This window comes from Lemur catta, chromosome 11, assembly GCF_020740605.2.
Source record: "Lemur catta isolate mLemCat1 chromosome 11, mLemCat1.pri, whole genome shotgun sequence".
Taxonomy (NCBI): domain Eukaryota; kingdom Metazoa; phylum Chordata; class Mammalia; order Primates; family Lemuridae; genus Lemur; species Lemur catta.
In genome coordinates this window covers 28,602,974-28,626,144 of record NC_059138.1, presented here as the reverse complement: position 1 = coordinate 28,626,144, position 23,171 = coordinate 28,602,974, and the positions used below count along the sequence as shown (strand labels likewise).

The following is a 23,171-nucleotide window of genomic DNA, read 5'->3' as shown; positions in this document are numbered from 1 at the left end:
TTGTCTACTTTGAGTATACCTTTTTTAGATTCTACCATGTAGGCCGGGCGTGGTGGCTCACGCCTGTAATCCTAGCACTTTGGGAGGCTGAGGCGGGAGGATTGCTCTAGGTCAGGAGTTCGAGACCAGCTGGAGCAAGAGTGAGACCTCCATCTCTACTAAAAATAGAAAGAAATTATCTGGCCAACTAAAAATATATAGAAAAAATTAGCCGGGCATGGTGGCACGTGCCTGTAGTCTCAGCTACTTGGGAGGCTGAGGCAGTGGGATTGCTTAAACCCAGGAGTTTGAGGTTGCTGTGAGCTAGGCTGATGCCACGGCACTCTAGCCTGGGCAGAGCAAGACTCTGACTTGAAAAAACAAAACAAAACAAAAAAACAAAATATTCTACCGTGTAAGTGAGATCATGTGACATTTGTCTTTCTCTGCCTGGCTTATTTACCATAATGTCCTCCAGGTTCATTGATGTGGTCGCAAATGAGAGTATGTCCTTCATTTTAAGACTGAATAGTATCCTGTTTATATATATATACATGTATATGTGTGCATATGTATTATACACACATATATGTGTGTGTTATATTTTCTTCATTCATCTGCTGATGGGCACGTAGGTTGATTCCATACCTTAGATATTATGAATAATGCTACAGTGAGGACAGGAGTGCAGGTATCTCCTCAGTATAATGATTTCATTTCCTTTGGGTATATGTGTGGTACTGAGATTGCTAATCACATGGTAGTTCTATTTTTAATTTTTAAAAGAAATCTCCATACTGTTCTGCATAATGGCTGTACTGATTTACATTCCTGCCAACAGTGTGCAGGGATTCCCTTTTCTCCACATTCTCTCCCACGCGTATCTTTCATCTTTTTGTTAATAGCCCTTCTAACGAGTGTGAAATAATATCTCACTGTGGTTTTAATTCACATTTCCCTGATGAGTACTGATGTTGAGTGTCTTTTCAAATACTTTTTGGCCTTTGGTATGTCTTCTTTTAAGAGATGTCTATTCAGGTCTTTAGCCCATTTTTAAATTTTGTGGTTCTGTTGCTATTGAGTTGAGTTCCTTATATATTTTAGATATTAACTCCTTGTCAGATGTGTGTGGATGACAAAGATTTTCTTTTATTCTATAAGTTATTTCTTCACTCTCTTGTTTCCTTTGCTGTGTAGAAGCTTTTAGAAGCTTTTAAATTTAATGAATCCCGTTTTTCTAGTTTTCCATAAGAACAGTTGCCAGTGCTGTTTCCCCATGGCCCCTGTGTACCTTGGTCCCTTTCATCCTCCAGGCATCAGAGTGAATGTTTAGGTCCTTGCAGAGCCACCTTTGAGCCATTCGGCCCTAAAGAAATCCTGCCTCCATCATCTTCTCCCAGTGCTCTCTAGCACATCACTCTACTGACTTCCCTTAAAGAACATACACGATGGGAAATTTATCTTGCTTTATTTGCTTCTTCATTTATTCACTGTCTCAGCATAATAGGATGTAAGCTCCCAGATAGGAGGTACCTGGCATGTCTCGATGCTTTATTGCTAGCTCCTAGCCCAGTTGTACTTTAATGAATAAATAAGGGTTGAATAAATAAGGGTTGAAGCCACAGGAACACTTGAATTGGCTCAGGAGAAATACATTCTTGATTTCCTTAAAATACAACCTGAATAACTTTTATGGCATGTTTAGCTGATATTCTTTTTAAGGTATCAGAATATACAGGAACACCTGTCAGGATTTCTGATTTTTCCATTGTTTTTCTTCTTAGAAAGCAGAAAAGTATTTTAATTTTTCCTATGAAGACACTGAAGCCCAGAGATGTTAAGTGCCACCTTAGATAACTTCGTGGCCAGAGCCTGAGCTCATGACTTCTGATGTTTGGGTGTTGTTGTCACACTAATAAAGACAAACTAGATATGGTATGTAACTCCACATATTTCTTCTCAGTGTATTTTCCATAATCCTTTCTGTTAACACTCAACAGGCATCTTTGTCCACCATGAAACATATTTATTCCTGGTTGAAACCAGACTAATATCGGGTATCTACTCACCAATTTATTCCTTTGACATCTGTAGTATGTTCTCTTGCAAAGGAATGAGATACAATTTAGAAAGCATCATATAACTTCAGAAAGTGAGGTTTCTATAATGGTGTCATAGTTGTTTGGAACAGATGTCCAAATAAAGCAATGCCCAGGGCAACTAAACCAAATTTAATTTTCATCAAGTATTAACTGCACAGAAAAAAATATTGTAGTTGTGAAAAATTGACCTTGTCTGTCAAAATTGGCTACTTTTACTAATTGGCTTTTATAAAGTCTACTTGTTTATCCTTTTATATGAGCAACTGCAAATAGATTAGTCTATTTTGGAGAAACTCATATTTAAGCTAAAATAAAATTAGAAATTGCTAATGTGTTTCATAGTTATTAATTTTCACTTAGACATTTCTATCATTAATGTTTCATACACACATAGTTTAAAATCTGAGGCTCATAACATAGCTGCCAGTATTTGTGAATTATTACAGTTTGAAAAGATGTTGGAATGCTGCAAATTTTTAAAAATTTTTTCTGCTCTGATTTTTATTCCCTTTTTCCTACTAACTTTGGGCTTAGTTCTTGTTTTTCTAGTTCCTTGAAGTGTGACATGAAGGCTATTTGGGATCTTCTTCTTCTGTTTCTTTTTTTTTTTTAATGTAGGCATTCATTGCTGTAAACTTTCTCCTCTTAGAACTGCTTTTGCTGCATCCCATAAGTTGTTTTGGCATGTTGTGTTTCCATCTTTGTTTGAAGATATTTTTGAAGTTGCCTTTTAATTTCTTCATTGACTCATTGGTTATTCAGGACTATGTTGTTTAATTTACATCCATTTGTGAATTTTCTGAAATTCCTCTTGTTATTGATTTCTAGTTTCAAACCATTGTGGTCAGAGAAGATACTTGGTATGATTTCAATCCTCTTATAAATTTAAGACTTGTTTTGTGGCCTAATAATGACCTATCCTGGAAAATGTTCGGTGTGGGCTTAAGAATGCTTATCTCTGCTGCTGGATGAAGTGTTCTATGTATGTGTGTTAAGTCCATTCAGTCTAAAGTGTAGTTTAAGTCCAGTATTTCCTTACTGATTTTGCCTGGATGATCTGCCCTTTGTTGAAAGTAGGATATTGAAGTCTCCTACTATTATTGTATTTCTCTCTCTTGCGTCAGATCTATTTATATTGGCTTTATATAGAATGGCACACAAAAAGCTCTGAGATATTGATTCACTACTTATTTTAGAAATGAGTGAGACAAGTAGGAATGATTTACTGTGTTATCTCATTTAACGCTCATGAGTAGCCTGCAGGGTTGTTGTGATCCTTTATCTTACTACTGAGGAAACTGAGTCAAAAAGATTAATATGCCTCATGCCCCGCAGCAAATAAATGGCAGTGCTTAATTGCAAGGCTGTTTACCACCAAAGACTATATGACCTTCGGTGCAGCCTCACTGCCACCACTAGGTTCCATTATATAGTGTTGACTTTCAAAGATTTTGACCATGACCCCGAGTTACACTTTACATCATGTGTACACACATTCCTACGTTCACATAATGGAAACAAAAGTTTCGCAAACAGTTACTACAGGTCACCTTAATGTACTCCAAATTTGGCTTTGTTTTCTCACCTCTGGTCCTTGGGCATTTTAATGAGATCTTCAGAGAAGCTGCTCATTTAAAACACAATGATGTCTTATCACTAACAAAGCAAAGTGGATGTAATCTAAGCAGGTGTACATAGCAGGAGAAAAACACCTTATGGCCATCTGAATCTGGGTATGTTGGTCTTTGAATTTTGAGAGCATTCTGTTTTTGCAAAAACACTTGAGTGTCAAATACTACCAGGGCACCCAGAATTTGAGTCGGGCTCAAAAGAGTTACTGTGTTCAACCATTTTTGCCCGCAGTCCCTCTCTCCTACCCACATGCTGTCCCCCCCCCCCCCCCCCCCCCGCCCCCGTGTATACATCCCTGCATGAGAGGTTGGAGCTGTACACTCCAGGATTCTGTACCTAAGAGATGAAGAATGCTGATGAGTTGGAATTGAGTTCTTCCTTGACAGAAAGGCCTTCCTCTACGTTGTCCCATGTGACATAATTTTTACTGCACATCATTTAAGATACTTGCAGACATTTTTGTAAATTTTAAAACAATTATTTATGCACGTATTTACTTAAATGTAAATAATCATTCTGGAAAAATGGGCTTTCAGCATCCTTAGATGGGTAAATGATTCTCGGTATAAAATACTGTTTTGGTACTTACGAAACAATGTGTTTTATTCAGGAAGCACCTAATTCCTGGAGCTCCCTTTGAGTGTTTAAACCAACTATCTAACACTTGCTAATAAGGGTGAGTCTTTCTGTGAACAGCTAGTGAAACACCAAGGAACACTTTCCTAACAGTCTGTTACACAGATTAACTATAGAGGTATAGGTAGAAAGTACAGCAAAATGATTTCACTAAATCAGTATTTTATTTGGTGTCAAAGCATTTTAACTGTGAATTGTATAAGTAATTTCATCAGTAATTTTAGAAGAAACACTTCTAAAAAATATCAATTTTATTATCAGTTCTGCTACTAGAAATAACATTGAAGAGGGAATTAACTTTGTATTTGTTGAAGCATTTATACAGGTATTTTTAAATATCCACTTAAGTACAAAACTTTTGTAAGAAAGATAACACTTTTATTGCATTATAATTTCATATTTTACAGGACTCATAATGCAAACTCATAAGCATAAATATATACATGATGCAACCAAATGACAATGTAACCACTAAAAGATTTAAAACGTAAAACTAGAATTTAACAGGCAAAATACTTAATATGGCTTTTAATGGAAAATAACTGTTTAGAAATGATTTGTTATTGCCCCATTCTAGTCATTCCCCATCAAATGAACAGAAAATTATGATCTCCATTTTAAAATGGAAAATGTTATTTAAGCCAATGTTGTACACATTTTATAACATGTATGCAATATGATTTGTGGACATCCTTAAATATACATATATTTGTACATATATATACATATACAGTACATGGACAGTTCTGATTTATTACCCCTGAACATGTTGATTATTACAATTTTTCTATTATAAAACTACTTGAAAAGTTGGCATAACTTCTTGGTATTGAAGTTCAATCCTACAGAATTAAAAAAAAAAAAGCAACAAAAATGTTGGTTATAAATACATTCTTTACAAAAATTGAATAGTGGTCCCGCACTCATACTTTATATTACAGTGAAAACATTTTATTCATTTAAAGGAATTGGTATCTTGTTGTCCGTGATTTCTGTGTGACATACACAGAAGTTAATAGTGACAATATCGTAGGCAGGCCTATTTGTTGAGTTTTTCTATGTGTTCATTTTTGTGTAAGTTCCAATTCTCTTCTTTTGAGTTGTTGTTGATTTCTGTTTGCCTTGTATTACTGCTGCTGCTGCTTCTTTTGGTGTTCTGGGAACACTGGGTGACTTTACTTCTAGGAACAGGAAGAAAAGATTTAACTCTTGAAACACCCGGCTCAGTCTTTGATTTATTGTTGCTGCATTCGGTAGTTTGGTGGCTGCTGAGAGGACTGACCTCCTAGGAGAAAAGAGAAACCAAACAAGTTTATCACATTTGCCACTGTTACCAACTTCTGTTATCAGCCCCAACTCTTCCTCCTTCCTGTCTCTGAGCAAACACACAGGAGTTTCTCTCAACCCAGGTTTTCATGAGAAATAAGACCTACTGCTTGACTTTCATTAGGCCCTTCCTGGTATTACAAAACTCCTAAATACAGTAGGCAGTGAATCAAGTGCTAATGAGTCTGAGATCTCCTTACCAACAGGAACTTCACGAAATCCTGGGCATGAGGAGAGCACCAGGTTGGACTAGTTCAACCAACTCTCTGTAGGCAGCTCTACAAATAAACTGTCACCTTGGATAAGTCACCTAGCTTTCTGCTTTCTACTTTTAGATATTTAAAATGAAAAAGACAATTACTCAATAATCAACAACTTTTTTGAGCATTTGTTACAAGATAAGCACTGTTCTAGTTGTCTGCCATACAGGAGAACAACATCTGAGAAACATTCCTGCTCTAGAGAAGCTTACATTCTAGCGAATTAAGGCTCCTGCCTAGAATTAGGTGGGCTCAAGATCTTCTGTACTTGGTAACTGCATCTTCTCATTTTTCTAGTGTTTTAGAACTCTTATGAGCACCTGGTCCATGTCTCCCATTTTGTCGATGAGGAATCATAGGCTTGGACAAGACCTCACGTCTCCTGATTTTCACTCAGGGTATTTTCCACTATATTGTATTAAATTCTACAAACTAACAAACATGAGATTTTGCCTAAAACTAGGCAAAATACTTACTTATTATGGCTTTAATGGAAAGTAACAGTTTTGCTTTGGCTGGCAGGTGCATTCTCCTGGGTGTCTTCTTAAAACAGTGGTTGTCACCTATGGCCACAGCATTGGAATCACGTGGGAAACTTTAAAAACCATTGATCGGCCTCATCCCCAGAGATTCAGATTTAGTTGTTCCAGGGTGTGGCACAGACACAGGGTTTTTAAAAATCTCCTGCATGGGCCGGGCGCGGTGGCTCACGCCTGTAATCCTAGCTCTGGGAGGCCGAGGCGGGTGGATCGCTCGAGGTCAGGAGTTCGAGACCAGCCTGAGCAAGAGTGAGACCCCGTCTCTACTAAAAATAGAAAGAAATTATCTGGCCAACTAAAAATATATATACAAAAAAATTAGCCGGGCATGGTGGCTCATGCCTGTAGTCCCAGCTACTCGGGAGGCTGAGGCAGTAGGATCGCTTAAGCCCAGGAGTCTGAGGTTGCTGTGAGCTAGGCTGATGCCACGGCACTCACTCTAGCCCGGGCAACAAAGTGAGACTCTGTCTCAAAAAAAAAAAAAAAAAAAAAAAAAAAAAAAAAAAAATCTCCTGCATGATTCTATTGCGCAGCCAAAGTTGACAACCCCTAGCTTAACTCCACACTATCCTTTCTCTCCACGGATCTATTAAGCGGTGGTATTGCTCTTAGCCATCCTGGGCAGGAGACCTCTGTTATCTTTAACAACACTTCTCTCTCCCCCACCTAATCCAATGTTGCCTGCAAAATGGGCAGAAGAATTATGGCTGTGTTGGTGCAAAGGAGGAGATCATTTAAATCCTCATTAACTGCAGAACTGGTCCCAAATTCCTAAGCATGCTTAAATGGTGAGATAGCTGTGCAACTCTAGCATACACTTGGCCAGAGGTTTCAGTGCTTTTATGTAATGAAGAATAAAGAGGGGACAAATACAGGGTGCTGAACCACATGCATTGACAGGGGAAAGGAAAGCAAGAAGGTGAGGCTGCAAAAGTCTAGCTTAAGACAACAGCTTTCTGACAAAAGTTTCCTCTGTAGGGAATCATGAAACAAGGACCAACTGCATGCAGGAAGCACAGGAAAAAGGGTGAACTACAGGTAATCAGGACACACATATCCCAGCTGGTCCTTGTCACCTCCATTTGTATTTTATGGTAGGTGAAGGGTGAATAGAAAAATAAAACCACACCCGATCTCCTTAGTATGTTCTACTTTTATTTTGCAGAGAAGTTTATGCTGTCAATTTACCAGAAAGAGAATGAGAAATTGCTTATGATGAGTGGGTTAGTCACATGCTATAAGCCATAACTGTAAAAACACAGTACAGGCACCATAATCTACTTCTCCTTACAAGAAATTACTTCTTAAGTCTGTAAAATGGGACTTTAGCCATGGCCTAGTAAGGCCAATTTCAACTCGTAATTTGGTCTAAACTACTGGCAAATTCAACATATATATATAGTATTCAGAAAGCATGGCACGTCCTAAAATGATAACAGCTAGTTGGCATGCAGAATCTATGAGGGTGAGCTGATTTAACTATAAATAATTCTTCTACTATTACTGAACTCCCTCTGGCAATCCACAGGGTTAGTGCCAAGGTGCAGAGGGAGTAAAGGAGACACACAGTGTAGTCTGTCCCTTTGCAATAAGAGGGTAAGAGGGGGGGTCCATCTTCATGATCTGAGGCAGGAAATGCCCACGTGAAATGAGGTGCCAAGAAGCATTCACAACAGCAAAAAATATGGTGGGGGTGTCGAGGCTGCATGTGGCTAGGTGGGGGTGAGGATAGGCCATGAGCAGGTATGATGAGAACATGGAGCATCACTTGGGCTTAGTGTGGGCCACAGCAATTATAGAGCAAGTGACTGAAGCACAGTGTCCTGCCCAAAAGAATGATGTTCCTGACACCTGCAAGCCAAGCACAGGTTTTGAGGTATCTTATCCAAAGCTAAGATGTACCAGAATTTTGGAGTAGAAGAGTTGAGTGTTTAATGCTTTCTGGGCTAAAATTCAAAAGCTCTCCGTATTAAAAAGTTACTATAGACATTGCTGTGCATGTTAAATTCAAAGAAAAACTCTAATTTGCATAGAAAGGCACTGTGCTAGGTACATTGTAATTATTTAGCTTTAAAGAATTATTTGTAGAATCAGTGCAAATCATTCAACACTAAGCATCCACCAGAAGCTAGAAAGATGCCACAATTCCTCTAGCTGGGAAAGTAGGGTGCAGGAAGAAAAGGAGAGTGTAGGGAAGATGGCATTGGAGGTGGGTGTAAAGATGTGTAGGACATGGGTGAGGGAGTGTTCTAGGCAGGAGGAAGGGTGAAGGGGGGACAGACGTAGGGAGGTGTAAGGTGTGAGAACAGTAAATTGTATGGAACAAGATACATGTAAAAAAACAAGTTATGTGAAGGTGTATCAATCCCTCTAAAGACACACTTGGAAAGAAAGATACGGGAGGAGAGTGAGGACAACAGATCAGAGCTAGGTTTTAGAGCAGTGGATCTCAGCCCCAGCCCCACAAGAGCAGCATCAGGGTGCTTTAAAACACCCAATGTTTTAAACTAGGCTACACCTCAGACAATTACATCAGAACCTCTAGGTACAGAGCCCCAGGCACTGGGGATTTAAAAAAAAGAAATCCTCATGTGGATTTCATCATGCACCAAAGATGAGAACTTTTGCTTTAGGGGGATTAGTATGCATTTACATGAAAGGAAAAAGTATTGAGTAGTATTTGTTCTTTCTATTGATGATTTAAGTATGTATACATATTGTTTTAATTTAGAAGGCTGGTTAACATGCCCCTTGATTAATAATCCCATCATGTTCCCTTACTGGTAGAGCTGTAAGAAGTTACATTGTGGCAAATTCTGATAAGAACAATAATTTACTCATTTTTGTTTTCTAATGGATAATGGTGGTTGGAAGGCCCCTCTTTGATGGAAGCACAGCCAGCCTTCTGGCCCAAAGGAGAAAGTGATTTCACGCTAACCCAGAGAGCTCTTACCTTTAAAGGGAGTTACTTCCTGATAACAGAAGAAAGTAGGCATCTAACCAAGAAATGCCAGTTGAGTAATCGGAAGGATAGAAAAGGCATGAGCCTGCCAAGCTTCCAGCAGGCTGCCAAAGGAGTGCCACTCTGCCCTCTGCTGGCAGGTCCCGAGAAAAACACCTAGCTACTGGGGAAGAGTCCTTCCAAGTGTCTTCAGAGGACAAAGAAAGAGAAGAGCAGGAGGCAGCTGTCTTAAGCCCCATATCAAATTGCACATTTAAAAAATCACATAGTTCTTTGGTAAGAGCCCAGATCGTATCAAAGGTCTCTTTTAAAACAAAGCTTCCAGAGCTTATCTGATGTTCAGTACTATTTTTTCTGGACAGTACCTTATGGTAGCAACCCAATCTGGTCATGTGACAGAGGTAGGGGCACCAAAATATTTTTCCATTAGACATTTAAACAACAGCAGGCAGTCTCTACCAGTCAAAATATTTTTATACAGAAAAGTGAAGGTGGCTACTGTCCCTCATGCCAGACCTTCCTGGCTCCTTCCACTGACCACGTTCCACAGGAATCCTAAATTCTTGGGTCCCAGAGGCCCCAGAAATGTGCTCTGGCCTCCAAGCAACCACAGCTCAGGACGGGCCATGAGACACAGGCAATGAATCAAGGCTTCAGGGACAGCCCCTGAACAAAGTATTTTCTGACCGGAATGTTCTGCGCAGTGACCCAAGGTCACTTCCTTCAGTCACCTTCCCTTAAAAGCTTTCCAAAGTTTGCTAAGCTTCTAAACTGTTCCCAATTGTGGGGGGATGGGGGACACGGGGCGGTGTTGGGAAGGCAGATAATATGATAGAGTGAGCTTGAAAGCATGTTCTTCTTCCCAGGGCATCAAGTTATAGAATTTGTATTAGGGGCCCCAGCCCTGAGAAACCCCCACCTGCTCCCCCAGCACACACAGCTCCCGTAGCTGCCCGCACAGCCAGGACCGAAACATCACCAAGCAGTGGGGGAGCAGGGCCCAGCGCTGCCAGGTGATCAGATAGGAGAAAGAGCTCAGTAGCCTCAGCATGCTCGTTTTATGATCCTGTTCTCTGCACCCCACCCTCCGGCCCACACACAGGTCTTTGTAAGCCACCCTGGGAGTAGATGAGAACAGGATGTGAAGGGCAATCAATCGACATGGCTAGTGAACAAACCCCACATGACTAAGTGCCTCTATGACATGTGTATGCTCACGAAAGAACTAATGGGTAAGAAGTGGTTTTATTGTTTCTGTTCACCCAAGAATGCCATGCTGTGCCATCTCTTGCCATTTATTAACCAATCCGTAAGGGTGCAGCACTGCAGCCAGGGAAGCAATTTCAGGAGGTTAATGAAATCTATTGGAATCCTGGCTCTTCTGTTTGCCTTTCAGACTTGTTTTTAAAGGAAAGTCTCTAACTGAAACATAATGCCTGGTACGGCAAGTTAGGAAACTAAAATGAAGTTTGTGGTTTTTTTTTAACACGTAAAAGATCTTTATGTTACCACTCAGCCCTTTGCTGTAAATATTCCCATTTTCCAAAGTATAAGAAATCTTAAGTTTTCAAATGAAAAATACAATAGAGGTTGCATTACAGTAGTACGCCCTTATCCACAGTTTTGTTTTCTGCGATTTCAGTTATCCGTAGTTTAAAAATATTAAATGGAAAATTCCAGAAACAATTCATAAGTTTTAAATTGTGGGCCATTCTGAGTAGCATCATGAATGAAATCTCATGCCATCCTGCTCTGTCCCGCCTGAGAAATGACTCATCCCTTTGTTCAACTTATCTGTGCTACTTGCCTGTTAGTCATTTAGGAGCCCTCTTAGTTATCAAAAAAAACATAGCATATAGGGTTTGGTACCATCTTTGGTTTTGGGCATCTACTGCAGGGTCTTGGAACATATCCCCTAAGGATAACGGGGGGACTACTGTATTTCCAGGTTTTGGCATACAAGAATGAGAACAAATGGAGATCTTCTTAAAAGACATTCAAAATTTTGAGTAAAATTTTAGGCATCCACTAGAAGGAAAAAAAGGTAATGCTTTTCTATGTCATTCTTTCAAGATATTATTAATAAACAGTGATTTTTCTAATCTTGATTAACCAATGAATTTTTTGTCTTTATCCTATTTCTCATTTCCTAGCTGTGGTTTAAAAATAACTTTGTGATTCACACTGAAAGTTCTGTGAAGTCAAAATTCTATAACAATCCTGCCTTGTCCCATTTTGGGGAGAAAGGGGCACTTACCTTTTGTGACACTGGCATTCTTGGATTATTAGCCATTGCTGAAAATGCAGGGTTGTTTCCTGAACTATCAAACGTCCTTAAATCATCCCTGGAATCAGCAATCTGGAAAATGTACATTTGTCAAGTCACGTCTGCACGGCTAAATGTCACGGTGGAGAACCTACAGCAGAAGCGTTATCCTACATCCTGAGCTGTTCACATGAAAGTTTTGAAGCCTTCCTATAAAACTGACAGCAAACACATGAGAAATAGCCTCTAAGGGAAAATAATCTATTTAAAAAGTCAAAAGACTACCAGAAGAACTCTATGGGGAAAAAGTCACTTGGCAAGAAAAGGAAGGATATAAAATATGCAAAATTTTAATCATTACCTATTTTTCCAGTCGGATAATATTTCAATTCATTTCCAGCAAGGTTAAATAAGATAGTCAATTCTCCTTTCTCCCAGAAATTATTACTATTCAAATGTAATAGTTGAAGCTTTCAGTGGAACCTGAGCAAGTTATATAACTATCTTATATTCCCTTTCAGATAAGAGGCATTTATCAAGGAAGCGTGGTCAAACTTGCTGCAGGTATCAGCGTGCCAAAACAGGTTGAACTTGATGTTGTTTATACTTTGAGATTTTGGGTCACTGGTTCCCATATTTGGATCTCAGATTTCACAGCTTAAATACTACAATGATATGCATTATTCAGGCCAATTCTTTCTTATTTGTAAAGAAAGTTGTTGTTGCTGTCTGAAACATGAGCCTGCTGTGATGCTTGTCGTAATTCCCTCTTACTGACAGATGCCTTACCTGCCAAAGTTAGGAATACGACAAGGAAAAAAGTCTGAGGAAAGTCAAATTTAGGCTTATATAAAAAAGCTGCTCAAATGTATCGGTGAGATTTGTGCTAGTACAATTAACATACAAGTTTAACTTCAAGTCTTTTAAAGAGCTCCCTTATTGTATAAATACTATGTCAGAAGAAAATGGCTTTTTTAAGCAATGTGAGGGATGGTTTGATTTGGAGAATTAACCATACTATTCAATAATGAATTTCCTTTAGAGAATAAGTGTTATGGGGCTCTGAAAAGGCTGCTACTGGGCAGAGCCATTCCCTGCCCCTACTCATTTGTGCTGCTCACCTTGCTTATGTCAGACTCCGACTTGCTGGAGCACATACTCTGCAGTTCCCTGACAAGGTCTGCTTCATCATCCGAACCCAGAGAGAGGCTCTGATCCAAATTCAGCATCAATGAGAGATCATTCTCTAAAGACCTAACACAAAGTTCAGAAAAAAGTTTTTCAAAGTGAGAGTAATTCCCAATATGGAAATCTAGACACTGTACCTTTTTTGGGATTTGGTGTGGGGTAGTGAAAGTTTTTAATATCCTTTTAAGTATTTCATAAATGTCACTTAATGTAACAACCCACTCCCATAGCCTGAATGATTAGAATACTAAGGTAAGAAATCTCCATGGGATTTTGATAACTCCCACTCAAAATTCTTAATAGGATAAAATTGTATTTCACAAAGAAATCTACTTTCACTTACAACATTCCAATCTCCTTATTCTTCATTTTTTTTCTTTCTCCAAGGACAGATAAAACTAAGACGCTAAACATTGTGGTGTTGGGAGCAGTGTGATACAATGGAGCAAATACAAATTTCAAACTTGGCTCTATCACTTGCTAGCAATACGGCCATGGGTGTCAGGTTTTCTTCTTTCTCCCAACACCTCAGTTCCTGGGTTCACTTCTCTGTAAAGAATCCTTATGCTCATATCATAGGGTCATTGGGAAAGTGATGCAAGCTATTGTATATAACAGATCTAACAGTGGGCCTGGTAGAAAGTAGTTTCCTTCATTTCCTTTCTCTCTCTTCACCTGCCCCTTCTTCCACAATGCTATGAGCCAGGGTCCTAAATGTTACCTGCAACATGACAGGGCACACAATTTATTGGGCTACAGTGGGGATGTATTTACAAACTGCCCAAATGTTTCTATTCTTTGGGGTACAAAGGATGATTTGGCTAATCAAAATTCATAAACTAAAATCAAAATTTCTTAGGAACAGCATAAAAAAATAAATGCAAACCTTTAGCACTTAAAAATGTCATGCAATGTTTCTATGAATTTGTGGAAAAAATCATCTAAAGATGTCTAAAAGTTCAATACAGGATTTTGCCATACCTTTATGTCAAATGCATTAAACTTGATTTAAAAAAATGAAGCCTATAATATTTCGAGCCTTCTTCAATAAAGCAAAATAGTCTTTATGTTAAGTTATATTAAGCTAAGGGATCTTTTTTGTAGATGTCATTCATTTATTGGATTAATACCAGCATTTGAATGACATCAGTTCCTCGGACAGCATAATCATTACACAAACTAATAATGAGAACATGGAACATTTAAAATAGTGATTGAAGTTAATTGATTTATCTTTACTGTCTGCTACGAGTTAAATGTGAAAGGGGAACTTACTTTTGTTTTGACAGAGAAGCATTCTTGTTACAATTCAGCTGTGATATAGTCTTATTTTTTATACCTGTGGAAAAAAATTGTAATCGTTTTCCATAGAGTAGGTCATTGTCCCTGAGCATCTTGAACTCTACTTGAAAGAAACAGACTATGGATTCTGCAGCACTTTCATACTGTTCTTGGATTAACATCCACCTCCTGAGATTTTCCCCAGGACACTGTGGGAGTGCCAGGGAATAACCAGCTCCCTCCCGTGCATTTATGGCTGAACTCGGGACCCCTCACAGCCCCTGAGGCTCAACTGAGGAATCAGTATGCAAGTCCCTATTTCCTTAGACACTTGTTCCCAAAGTACCAAAAGAGGAGTTTAACACCTGCCTTTTGATGATGGTAATCTCCCCCTCCCTACTTTCATTTCCTTCTCGTCACTATGTAATCAAGTGTGGTTTTTGATGTGTGGAGCTGTTAATGGGCGTGTGGCATTAGCCGTGCTCTGTAGAAATTTAACGCTTTATATTCTTTTCTATATAATACAAAGTTATTTGATACAAAGAGTTATGGAATTTAAAAAATACTGCAAATCATACTAATGTTTTTCAAAGTGTAGATTATGACCCCTTTTTTAAAGAAGAGAATAGAAAATAGCCTGTATTGCTTGCCATAAGCATGTTGACTTGTATCAGTTTACACACAAATGCACAGGTGTGTGTGTACCGGTCATGATGTAAAATGTATGTCTCACCATGGGTTATGGTCAAGGTTTGAAAAACACGGTTATAAACCATTTCTACAATACTCCAAAGTTGGTAAACTCATTAACACATTTAGTTGCTTCTCAGTGAATTCTAAAATTGTATTGATATTGCCAGCACAAATTTTCTCTAAAGACTGTTTTTAGAAAGTAAATTGAATATATCCTCATTAAAAGCTGATCACCAGAGGAAAACCACTGTATGAGTTTCTTTACCCACCCTTCTGTTGTTACTGTCTGGAAGCACTGACTTGTGGCTTTCTGCTAGTTACTATATATGCACAGCCCTGGGCCCTGACCCCTGACCCCTGACCCCAGGAGCCTGGCGTCCACAGCATCAGCCTTGCTGTTTTAGGTCAGGAAAGGAATGGGCTGTGTCTTTACCAAATTTTATGAGTTTCCACAATAATGTGCATACAAAGGGATTCCAGTTTTGGCATTTTTTAATTTTTTTGGCAATATCAGAAAACAAAAGCAACCTGAACATTATTAGAATAATCTTAAATCTAATGCAATTAATGGAAAAAATTTACCATTACAAACAAGTAAACAAAATAACCAAAGAGGCACATCTGTCATGGTTTTTAACCTAACTATGGACCAATGAATTATGTATTTTATAAAATGAGCTGTTAAATTTTATAAATCTCTATGTTGAAGTCAGTGTATATTCTTATAACATAGCTTTATTAATCTTTCAAAGAGGTTTCCTGTTTCAAAGAATATTTGATCTTCTAAAATAATGAAAATATAAATGAAATTAAAATCATTTATATTTTAACTCTTACTTTTTTATATTAGCATAGTATAGTTTTCTGAGTTATAGACTTATTTCTATAATGCTTTAAATTCACATTCATTTTATTGATGCTGTTTAACTCTAAAGCATATACTGGCAATATTTACTGTTTAGGTAATTATTTAGCTCAAGAAAGATGGTCTTAAACTCTACAGAAATTCTAACAAACTTGGAAATGATATAGTGAAGAGCCCTGATGGATGTCTAGTTAGCTGAGTGCCACAGGATTAGGTGGCATGGACTAAACAAAATAGCACTGAACTTGTAAGAAACAAAAACAAAGATTGCAGAACCCCGTGTTTCCAGGAGGGGTGATTTCGAGGAGGTGGCCAAGGGGGGTTCTGAACCTCAGTTCTGTTATCTGTAAATGGAGATAATCCTCATCACCACCTTAGAGCTCTTTTGTACACTGAAAGGGCTATGAGCAAGTGAAAAGTATAATCCTTGTTACAGAAAGTCATCTGGGGAGTCCTTATACTATATTGGGGGACTGAAGTCCAGTGACTCCTACTTCCTGAATCAAATACTCTAACGTTGGGAAGTAATGACAAGCTCTTGGGATCAAAACATATCCTATTATCAATATATAATACTTATCTTTAAAAAAGTATAAGGAAAATCTCATTTTGTTCAGTGACTCCTCTAATCACTAAAAAAAAAGGGGTCACAATTTGCTATCATTCACTTAGAGTAATTAGACAACCGTAGCATATATTAATATGGTTAAAAACATTAACTTTTTAATTTATTAAAATTAGTAAAATACAAGCTTAAATACGAAAATTCATTCATGACTCAAAGCAATTTTTTATGTTTTAAGACATATAAGATTTTAGGCATCATATTATTTTACCTGGAAACCCCACTGTTGTAAAGTTGGCTTAAAATTTCACAAAACAAATACTTTGAGGGGGGAGGCAAACGAATTACATAGATCAGACATCCACAATGCACAAGAGATGGAAACATCTTTTCTTATTCAAATTTGGATTTCCTTTGGGAAGGACATAATTTGTATAATCACTGATTATCCTATTATAAATACAAAATAGCATAGGTCTAACATCAGGGATAGATGTGTTATGTTTTCTTTGTTAAAATGAAAACTTATATATTTCTTTTTCATATGTGATGTCCCATCATATGGAATCTGTAATGATTTATTAGAATGTAAACTCTATGAAGGCAGGGCTTTTGTTCCTCCCTGCTGTTTTCACCACTCTATTTCCAGTGCCTAGAATAGAACCTGGGATGTGGTATACACTGTATATGAAAAAGAAATAATGTAAAACTGACTCACTCATAAAGGCCTTATGTGGGTATCCAGTATGTCTCTACACATATTTTTTAAAATGTATAATAAGGTTGGTTTAGGAATAACACATAAAAGTAGAGAAATATGCCCTAATGCAATGATTTTATTATATGAATTTAATTCTAGATACCAGGAAAAACAAATTAATAAAAAGCAAATGACCATTTACAAGATAAATTTAGTTTTGGAATTTAGCATAGAAATGGTATTTCTCAGGTACGAGGCTCCCAAATATTTTTAGAAATGTAGCTACTATGTAGTATGTTTATTCCATAAAAATGTACATTGAAATACTTAGGACTTTGTTTTGCTGAATGCACAGTGATACAAGTCAAAGCACATTTGCATTCAGACACTGGATCAGGAGTGCCCACCTCCTTCTAGGCACACGCCTACTCCCTTTACCTTCGTTGCTCAGGTCTGGCTTATTCCAGGTGGGGGCAGAGAAACGGCCAGATTTCCTGCGAGGACTGGTGTTCACCTTTCTCCAGGCACCACTCTCTTTCTTCTTGCTACAACTGTTATAATTTGAAACCAACGATAAAGGAAAACTTCCTCCTTTGAAATCGGCTGTATGCTGGTCAAGCTCTGAAACAACACAAATCACGGCAGTAATAATGCAGTTTCATAGAGTAAAGCAAAATATATTTCCAGTTATCAAAGATATGGACTCTTCAAAATCACGGACCTGCTTAAATACCCAAGCCAGGGTTTTATGAATCAGCACAAACTTTACTTGGAGGTTTGGAATTTAAACATGAGCCAATAATTAAAAACAGCTCTGGCACGATGTTGTGAAATGTACGTTAATTTCTCTAGTTACAGAGAGAAGAAAGCTCCCTAAAAAACAAATTCCAAGGAGTATTATATAAGGGTGTGAATTTCCTTTCCTCCCTGCAACCCTCATACCTGCTCTGGGGAGGGGACAGCCATGTAGCACAGCTTTATTAAGCAAGATGCTGAGAGCAGCTTTAACCACAGCCTGCTGTCCTTGGCTAGGGTGTTTTTTAGTGGTTGTCTGCCCAAAGCCAGGCTGTCTTTTCACAGAGGCTCTTGACAATATTGCTTCTTGAACTCTGGGTGCGATGACTGCATTCCACAGCTTAGACATCCACCTAGCAAGGGAGGGGCAGATTCATCAGTTAAGAGTAGCTTCTCAATAATTATACACAACTCTACAAAAGGACAGGTCTGAAGATAATGGGTAAAAAAACACAAGCATTTCTATAGATGTGCTACCTTTCTCAGGTAGTTTTGGAATAAGTGAAAATATCTAATACCAAAGCAGTTTGCATTTGCCTCAAAGATACAACATAATTTCAAATGAAACTGTTTACATGTCTCTTTTGTGGTATTAAACAGAAATCTATAATGAATAACAAAAAATGTTCTCTTAGCTTTTTTTTTTTTTATTTCAGCTTATTATGGGGGTACAAAAGCTCAGGTTGTATATATTGCCCATGTCCCACCCATCCCCCTGAGTCAGAGCCTCAAGCGTGTCCATTCCCCAGACAGTGTGCCTGGCACTCACCATGTAGTCATACCTCCATCCCCTCCCCCTACCCCCCCAAGTCAGCACCTTCAAACATGGCCATTCCCCAGACGGTGCGCAACGCACTCATCATGTAAGCATACACCCATCGCCTCCCCCTACCACCCCCCCCCCCCCCGCCTCAGTCTGATATCCAGTTGGTATCATTCCCCAATGTGCATTTAGGTGAGGATCAGGGAAACCAATTTTCTGGTGCGTACATGTGATGCTTGTTTTTCCATTCTCTTAGCTTAATATAACTTAATATAAAGCCTATTTTGCTTTTAGTATATTGAATAATGCTAGAAATATTATAGGCTTCATTTTTTTAATCAAGCTTAATGCATTTGACAAAGATATGGAAAAATTCTGTATTTGTGAACTTTTAGACAGTCTTCAGATGATTTTTTTCCAAAAAATTATAGAAACATAGCAAAAATCAATGCTTGAGTGTTTGTTAAGTGAGTGAAGCATGAATAAATACATACATGGAAAGGAAGGTAAAGTTAAAGACTGAAGAAGTGTGAAAAAAATACAATTTCCTAAAAGTCTACGTCCAAATAGCTTAAACTTACTTGTGACATTTCCTTAATAAGGTACACATCTATTGTATTTAATATTTCTGAAATTGGGATACATTATAATTAGTAGCAAATTAAATACGCCTGCCCGCAAGGCAAGGGGGCTCATTGTTGCAGGTGGGTGGGCTGAGTCCTACAGAGAGAATAAGGTCAACCAGCTATCAACTCAGGTGGGCTCCTTGCATTAATGGCCCTAAACATTGGGAGTTTAGCCCAAATTTGGAGCACTTAATGACAATTAAAATACCTTCAAAAAATATTAGCTTTGTTGCAGTATTTAAACAGTTATGTAATTAATGGCTGTAGAAATACTACATCTCCCAGGACAGGAAAATTTTCAAAGCTATTCGATATTGGCACAAAACTTAGAAGAACTGTCAGAAACTATTACCCAGGTTGTAAGCATCCCTCTATTGTAAGCTTCTCTGTTAATATCTAGTGATATGTAATTCAAGAAAAGAAATGAAACTATAATAGGGAATAGGGACAAAATTCTGTTTTATACAACATGAGTCAAAATTACAGTTATTCGTAAAAGTGCTAAAGGTGTAAAGATAATCAGCTTTGAAAAAAAGCAGCTCCTGAACTCGGCTGCTGGGATGCCATTCTCCGTGGCATTTCTGGACATCTCGTGTCAGCTTTGATTCTGGACTCTCTCTTCAGGTTTGGAAGACAGAGGTAAGTGTCTTATTCTGGAGCAGGGGGCAGATGTTTCCTGATGGGATTATAAATGCAGAATCAAATCTGCTAATCATAGAACCCTTACTAAGCTGGATGGTGACACTTTTTTTCCTCTTTTCAATTTCCTGCTGATTTTCTATTTCTATAACTTGCTTGTGTCTATGTCTGTTGTCATAAGCTGCTTCACAGGAAAACATAGTAAGTACTATACATAAGACTCAATCATGGAGGAAGCCTTTCAATTCAGCAACAGAATGAAGAGATTTTGGGGGGGGGGGGGCAGACATAAAATCCTTGCTATTAAGTTGGTGCAAAAGTAACTGCGGGTTTAGCATTATTGAAACTTACCGTTTGATATTGGAATACATTCTTAAATAAATGTGGTTATGTTATACATCATTCTAATGTGCATTTCTTGCTTTTTTTGCTAATGACTTATTACTTGCTGTTCCTATTTATTTGAGACTATGGAAATGATGTTAGACAAAAAGCAAATTCGAGCGATTTTCTTATTCGAGTTCAAAATGGATCATAAAGCAGTGGAGACAACTTGCAACATCAACAATGCATTTGGCTGAGGAACTGCTAATGTACATACAGTGCAGTGGTGGTTCAGGAAGTTTTGCAAAGGAGACGAGAGCCTTGAAGATGAGGAGTGCAGTGGCCAGCCATCGGAAGTTGACAATAACCAATCGAGAGCCATCATCGAAGCTGATCCTCTTACAACTATATGAGAAGTTGCTAAAGAACTCAACGTGGACCACATTCTATGGTCATTTATGCATTTGAAGCAAATTGGAAAGGTGAAAAAGCTCAATAAGTGGGTGTCTCATGAGCTGACCAATAATAAAAAAACATTGTTTTGAAGTGTCATCTTCTCGTACACAACAACAATGAACCATTTCTCAATTGGAGTGTGATGTGAAATGAAAAGTGAATTTTATACAACAACCAGCTCAGTGGTTGGACTGAGAAGCTCCAAAGCACTTCCCAAAACCTAACTTGCACCAAAAAAAGGTCATGGTCACTGTGTGGTGGTCTGCTGCCCGTCTGATCCGCTACGGCTTTCTGAATCCCGGCAAAACCATTACATCTGAGAAGTATGCTCAGCAAATCGATGAGATGCAGGAAAAACTGCAATGCCTGCAGCCAGTATTGGTCAAGAAAAAGGGCCCAATTCTTCTCCACAACCACGACCAATGGAGCCACACACCATAACCAATGCTTCAAAAGTTGAACTAGTTGGGCTACGAAGTTTTGCCTCATCCACCCTATTCACCTGACCTCACACCAACCTACCACTTCTTCAAGCATCTCAACAACTTTTTGCAGGGAAAATGCTTCCACACCCAACAGGATGCAGAAAATGCTTTCCAAGAGTTCGTCGAATCCCAAAGCATGGATTTTTATGCTACAAGATAAACAAACTTATTTCTCATTGGTAACAATGTGTTGATTATAATGGTTTCCAACTTTGATTTAAAAAGATGTGTTTGAGCCTAGTTATAATGATTTAAAATTCATGGTCTGAAACCACACTTACTTTTGTACCAACCTTAATAAAATTTCTCACATTGGGAACTTACTCAGGAGACATTGCACAGCCAGGCAAACATGGCTTTGATGAGAGTTTTGTAACAGATGAAAAATCCTACACAGCCCTTAGCAAGAATACAGTTGCCTTAGGAACTACATAACAGAGATGGTGTGGTCATCCTCTGACACCACAGAGCACTGGCACTCTGGGTGGGGGACAGGAGATGAGGGAAGGTGGCCTGGCCAGCATTCTCTCTCTCAGACATCCCACACTTGCCATGGCTCTGCTTTAGGAAGGCAAATAAGGAGAGATGGCACTTACTTCACCGTTGCTTGGGCGTGTCCTGGGACGACAGGACAAGACAGGAAATACTTCGGCCCAAGAAGTGCTTCAGGTGTGCCCAAGCGGGCCAGGCAGGAGTTGAGCTGACGCCAGACAGACAGAGCCCAGGCGATGGTCTTGCACACAGGATCACAGGGGGAGGGCACCTGACCTCTGAACTAGAGAGACCGGGAGGTGGGACAGGGCTGGCTTTAGAATGATGCTTCTTTTCTTTTTGTTTTTAGGAGTCAAAATTTAAAAACATACAACTTTATAAAACAAAAGTCTAGTTGAATCTGACTGAACCCTACTTAGGGTGGATGAATGAGGGATAACTAATGACACATACATAGTAGGTGTGCTAACACGTTAGTGTGATAAGCATTTTTCTAATTTTTTTTTTTTTTTTTTGAGACAGAGTCTCTCTCTGTTGCCCAGGCTAGAGTGAGTGCCGTGGCGTCAGCCTAGCTCACAGCAGCCTCAAACTCCTGGGCTCAAACAATGCTCCTCCCTCAGCCTCCCTAGTAGCTGGGACTACAGGCATGTACCACCATGCCCAGCTAATTTTTTCTATTTTTAGTAGAGACGGGGTCTTGCTCTTGCTCAGGCTGGTCTCGAACTCCTGAGCTCAAGCGATCTTCCTGCCTCGAGAGTGCTACAGGCATGAGCCACTGTGCTGGCCTTTCTCATTTAATTCTCACCACAAGCCTGAGGCAGGTATTTCTACCCCGTTTTACATATCAGGAGACTGAGGTATGAAGAAATAATCTTGCCCAAGGTCCCAGAATTTATAGGTGCCAAAGCTAGAGCTAGAATTTATTTTCATTAAGGCATAATTGACAAAAACTATATATTTATGATGTGCAATTGATGTTTTGACTCTTCCACAGCCTCCAGGCCAGTGGCAAATATTTACTGAATAAACAATTAACACTGTTCCAATGTATCTAGAACAAAAGTCTACGGTTGTACTCATCATACTGTGTTTGGATGATCAGTTTCCATAGCTATAGGTCCTTTGATCCTGGTACTAGGTCTTCCTTGCTCTGCCACAGAGTAAGGACTTCAAAAATGCTACGACCGATGGACTGGATGAAATTCTAAGTCTGGACAACCGATAACGAGAAGGGGAAGGAAGCCAGGAGCTAGGTGTGGGGGCAGGAAATGTTGAATTTGGTTATATGAGCAGTTAAGGTGGACTAGATTATACAGACCTGTAGCTGATCACGTGAAATTAACACAAAATAGATCAGTGAGCAGATGAAGGAGAAACTTGGATGAATTCTTAAACATCAATTCTGGAAGAAATCATTCCCATGTATACAGAGTACCTCATAGGGGCTTCCAAATAGTGGGTATACAAAAAAGGTTTTTGAATTAATGAAATAAGAATGACATTAAATATATTTGGGTAAGTGATAAATATATACTTGGTATGTCTGGATCTGTGGCATGTTTAATTTGTATTATGATAATGAAAAAAATTTTAATTT

The 23,171-nt window shown here is 38.7% G+C and overlaps 1 protein-coding gene across 2 annotated transcripts in view; it reads right to left on the bottom strand.

The window, feature by feature from the left end:
• Window positions 1-4,501: 4,501 nt before the first annotated feature.
• The window catches only part of CTTNBP2 (cortactin binding protein 2), a 147,047-nt gene continuing 128,377 nt past the window's right edge, over window positions 4,502-23,171 (bottom strand). For both annotated transcript variants that reach the window (XM_045564469.1, XM_045564471.1), the window contains 7 exons: window positions 21,679-21,857; window positions 17,937-18,142; window positions 17,433-17,615; window positions 14,166-14,229; window positions 12,824-12,956; window positions 11,694-11,795; window positions 4,502-5,634 (listed from right to left, as the gene is read on the bottom strand). In XM_045564469.1, the coding sequence (XP_045420425.1) occupies window positions 5,389-5,634; window positions 11,694-11,795; window positions 12,824-12,956; window positions 14,166-14,229; window positions 17,433-17,615; window positions 17,937-18,142; window positions 21,679-21,857 (1,113 nt within the window). In that variant the 3' untranslated portion in view covers window positions 4,502-5,388. The remainder of the gene's footprint in view (window positions 5,635-11,693; window positions 11,796-12,823; window positions 12,957-14,165; window positions 14,230-17,432; window positions 17,616-17,936; window positions 18,143-21,678; window positions 21,858-23,171) is intronic.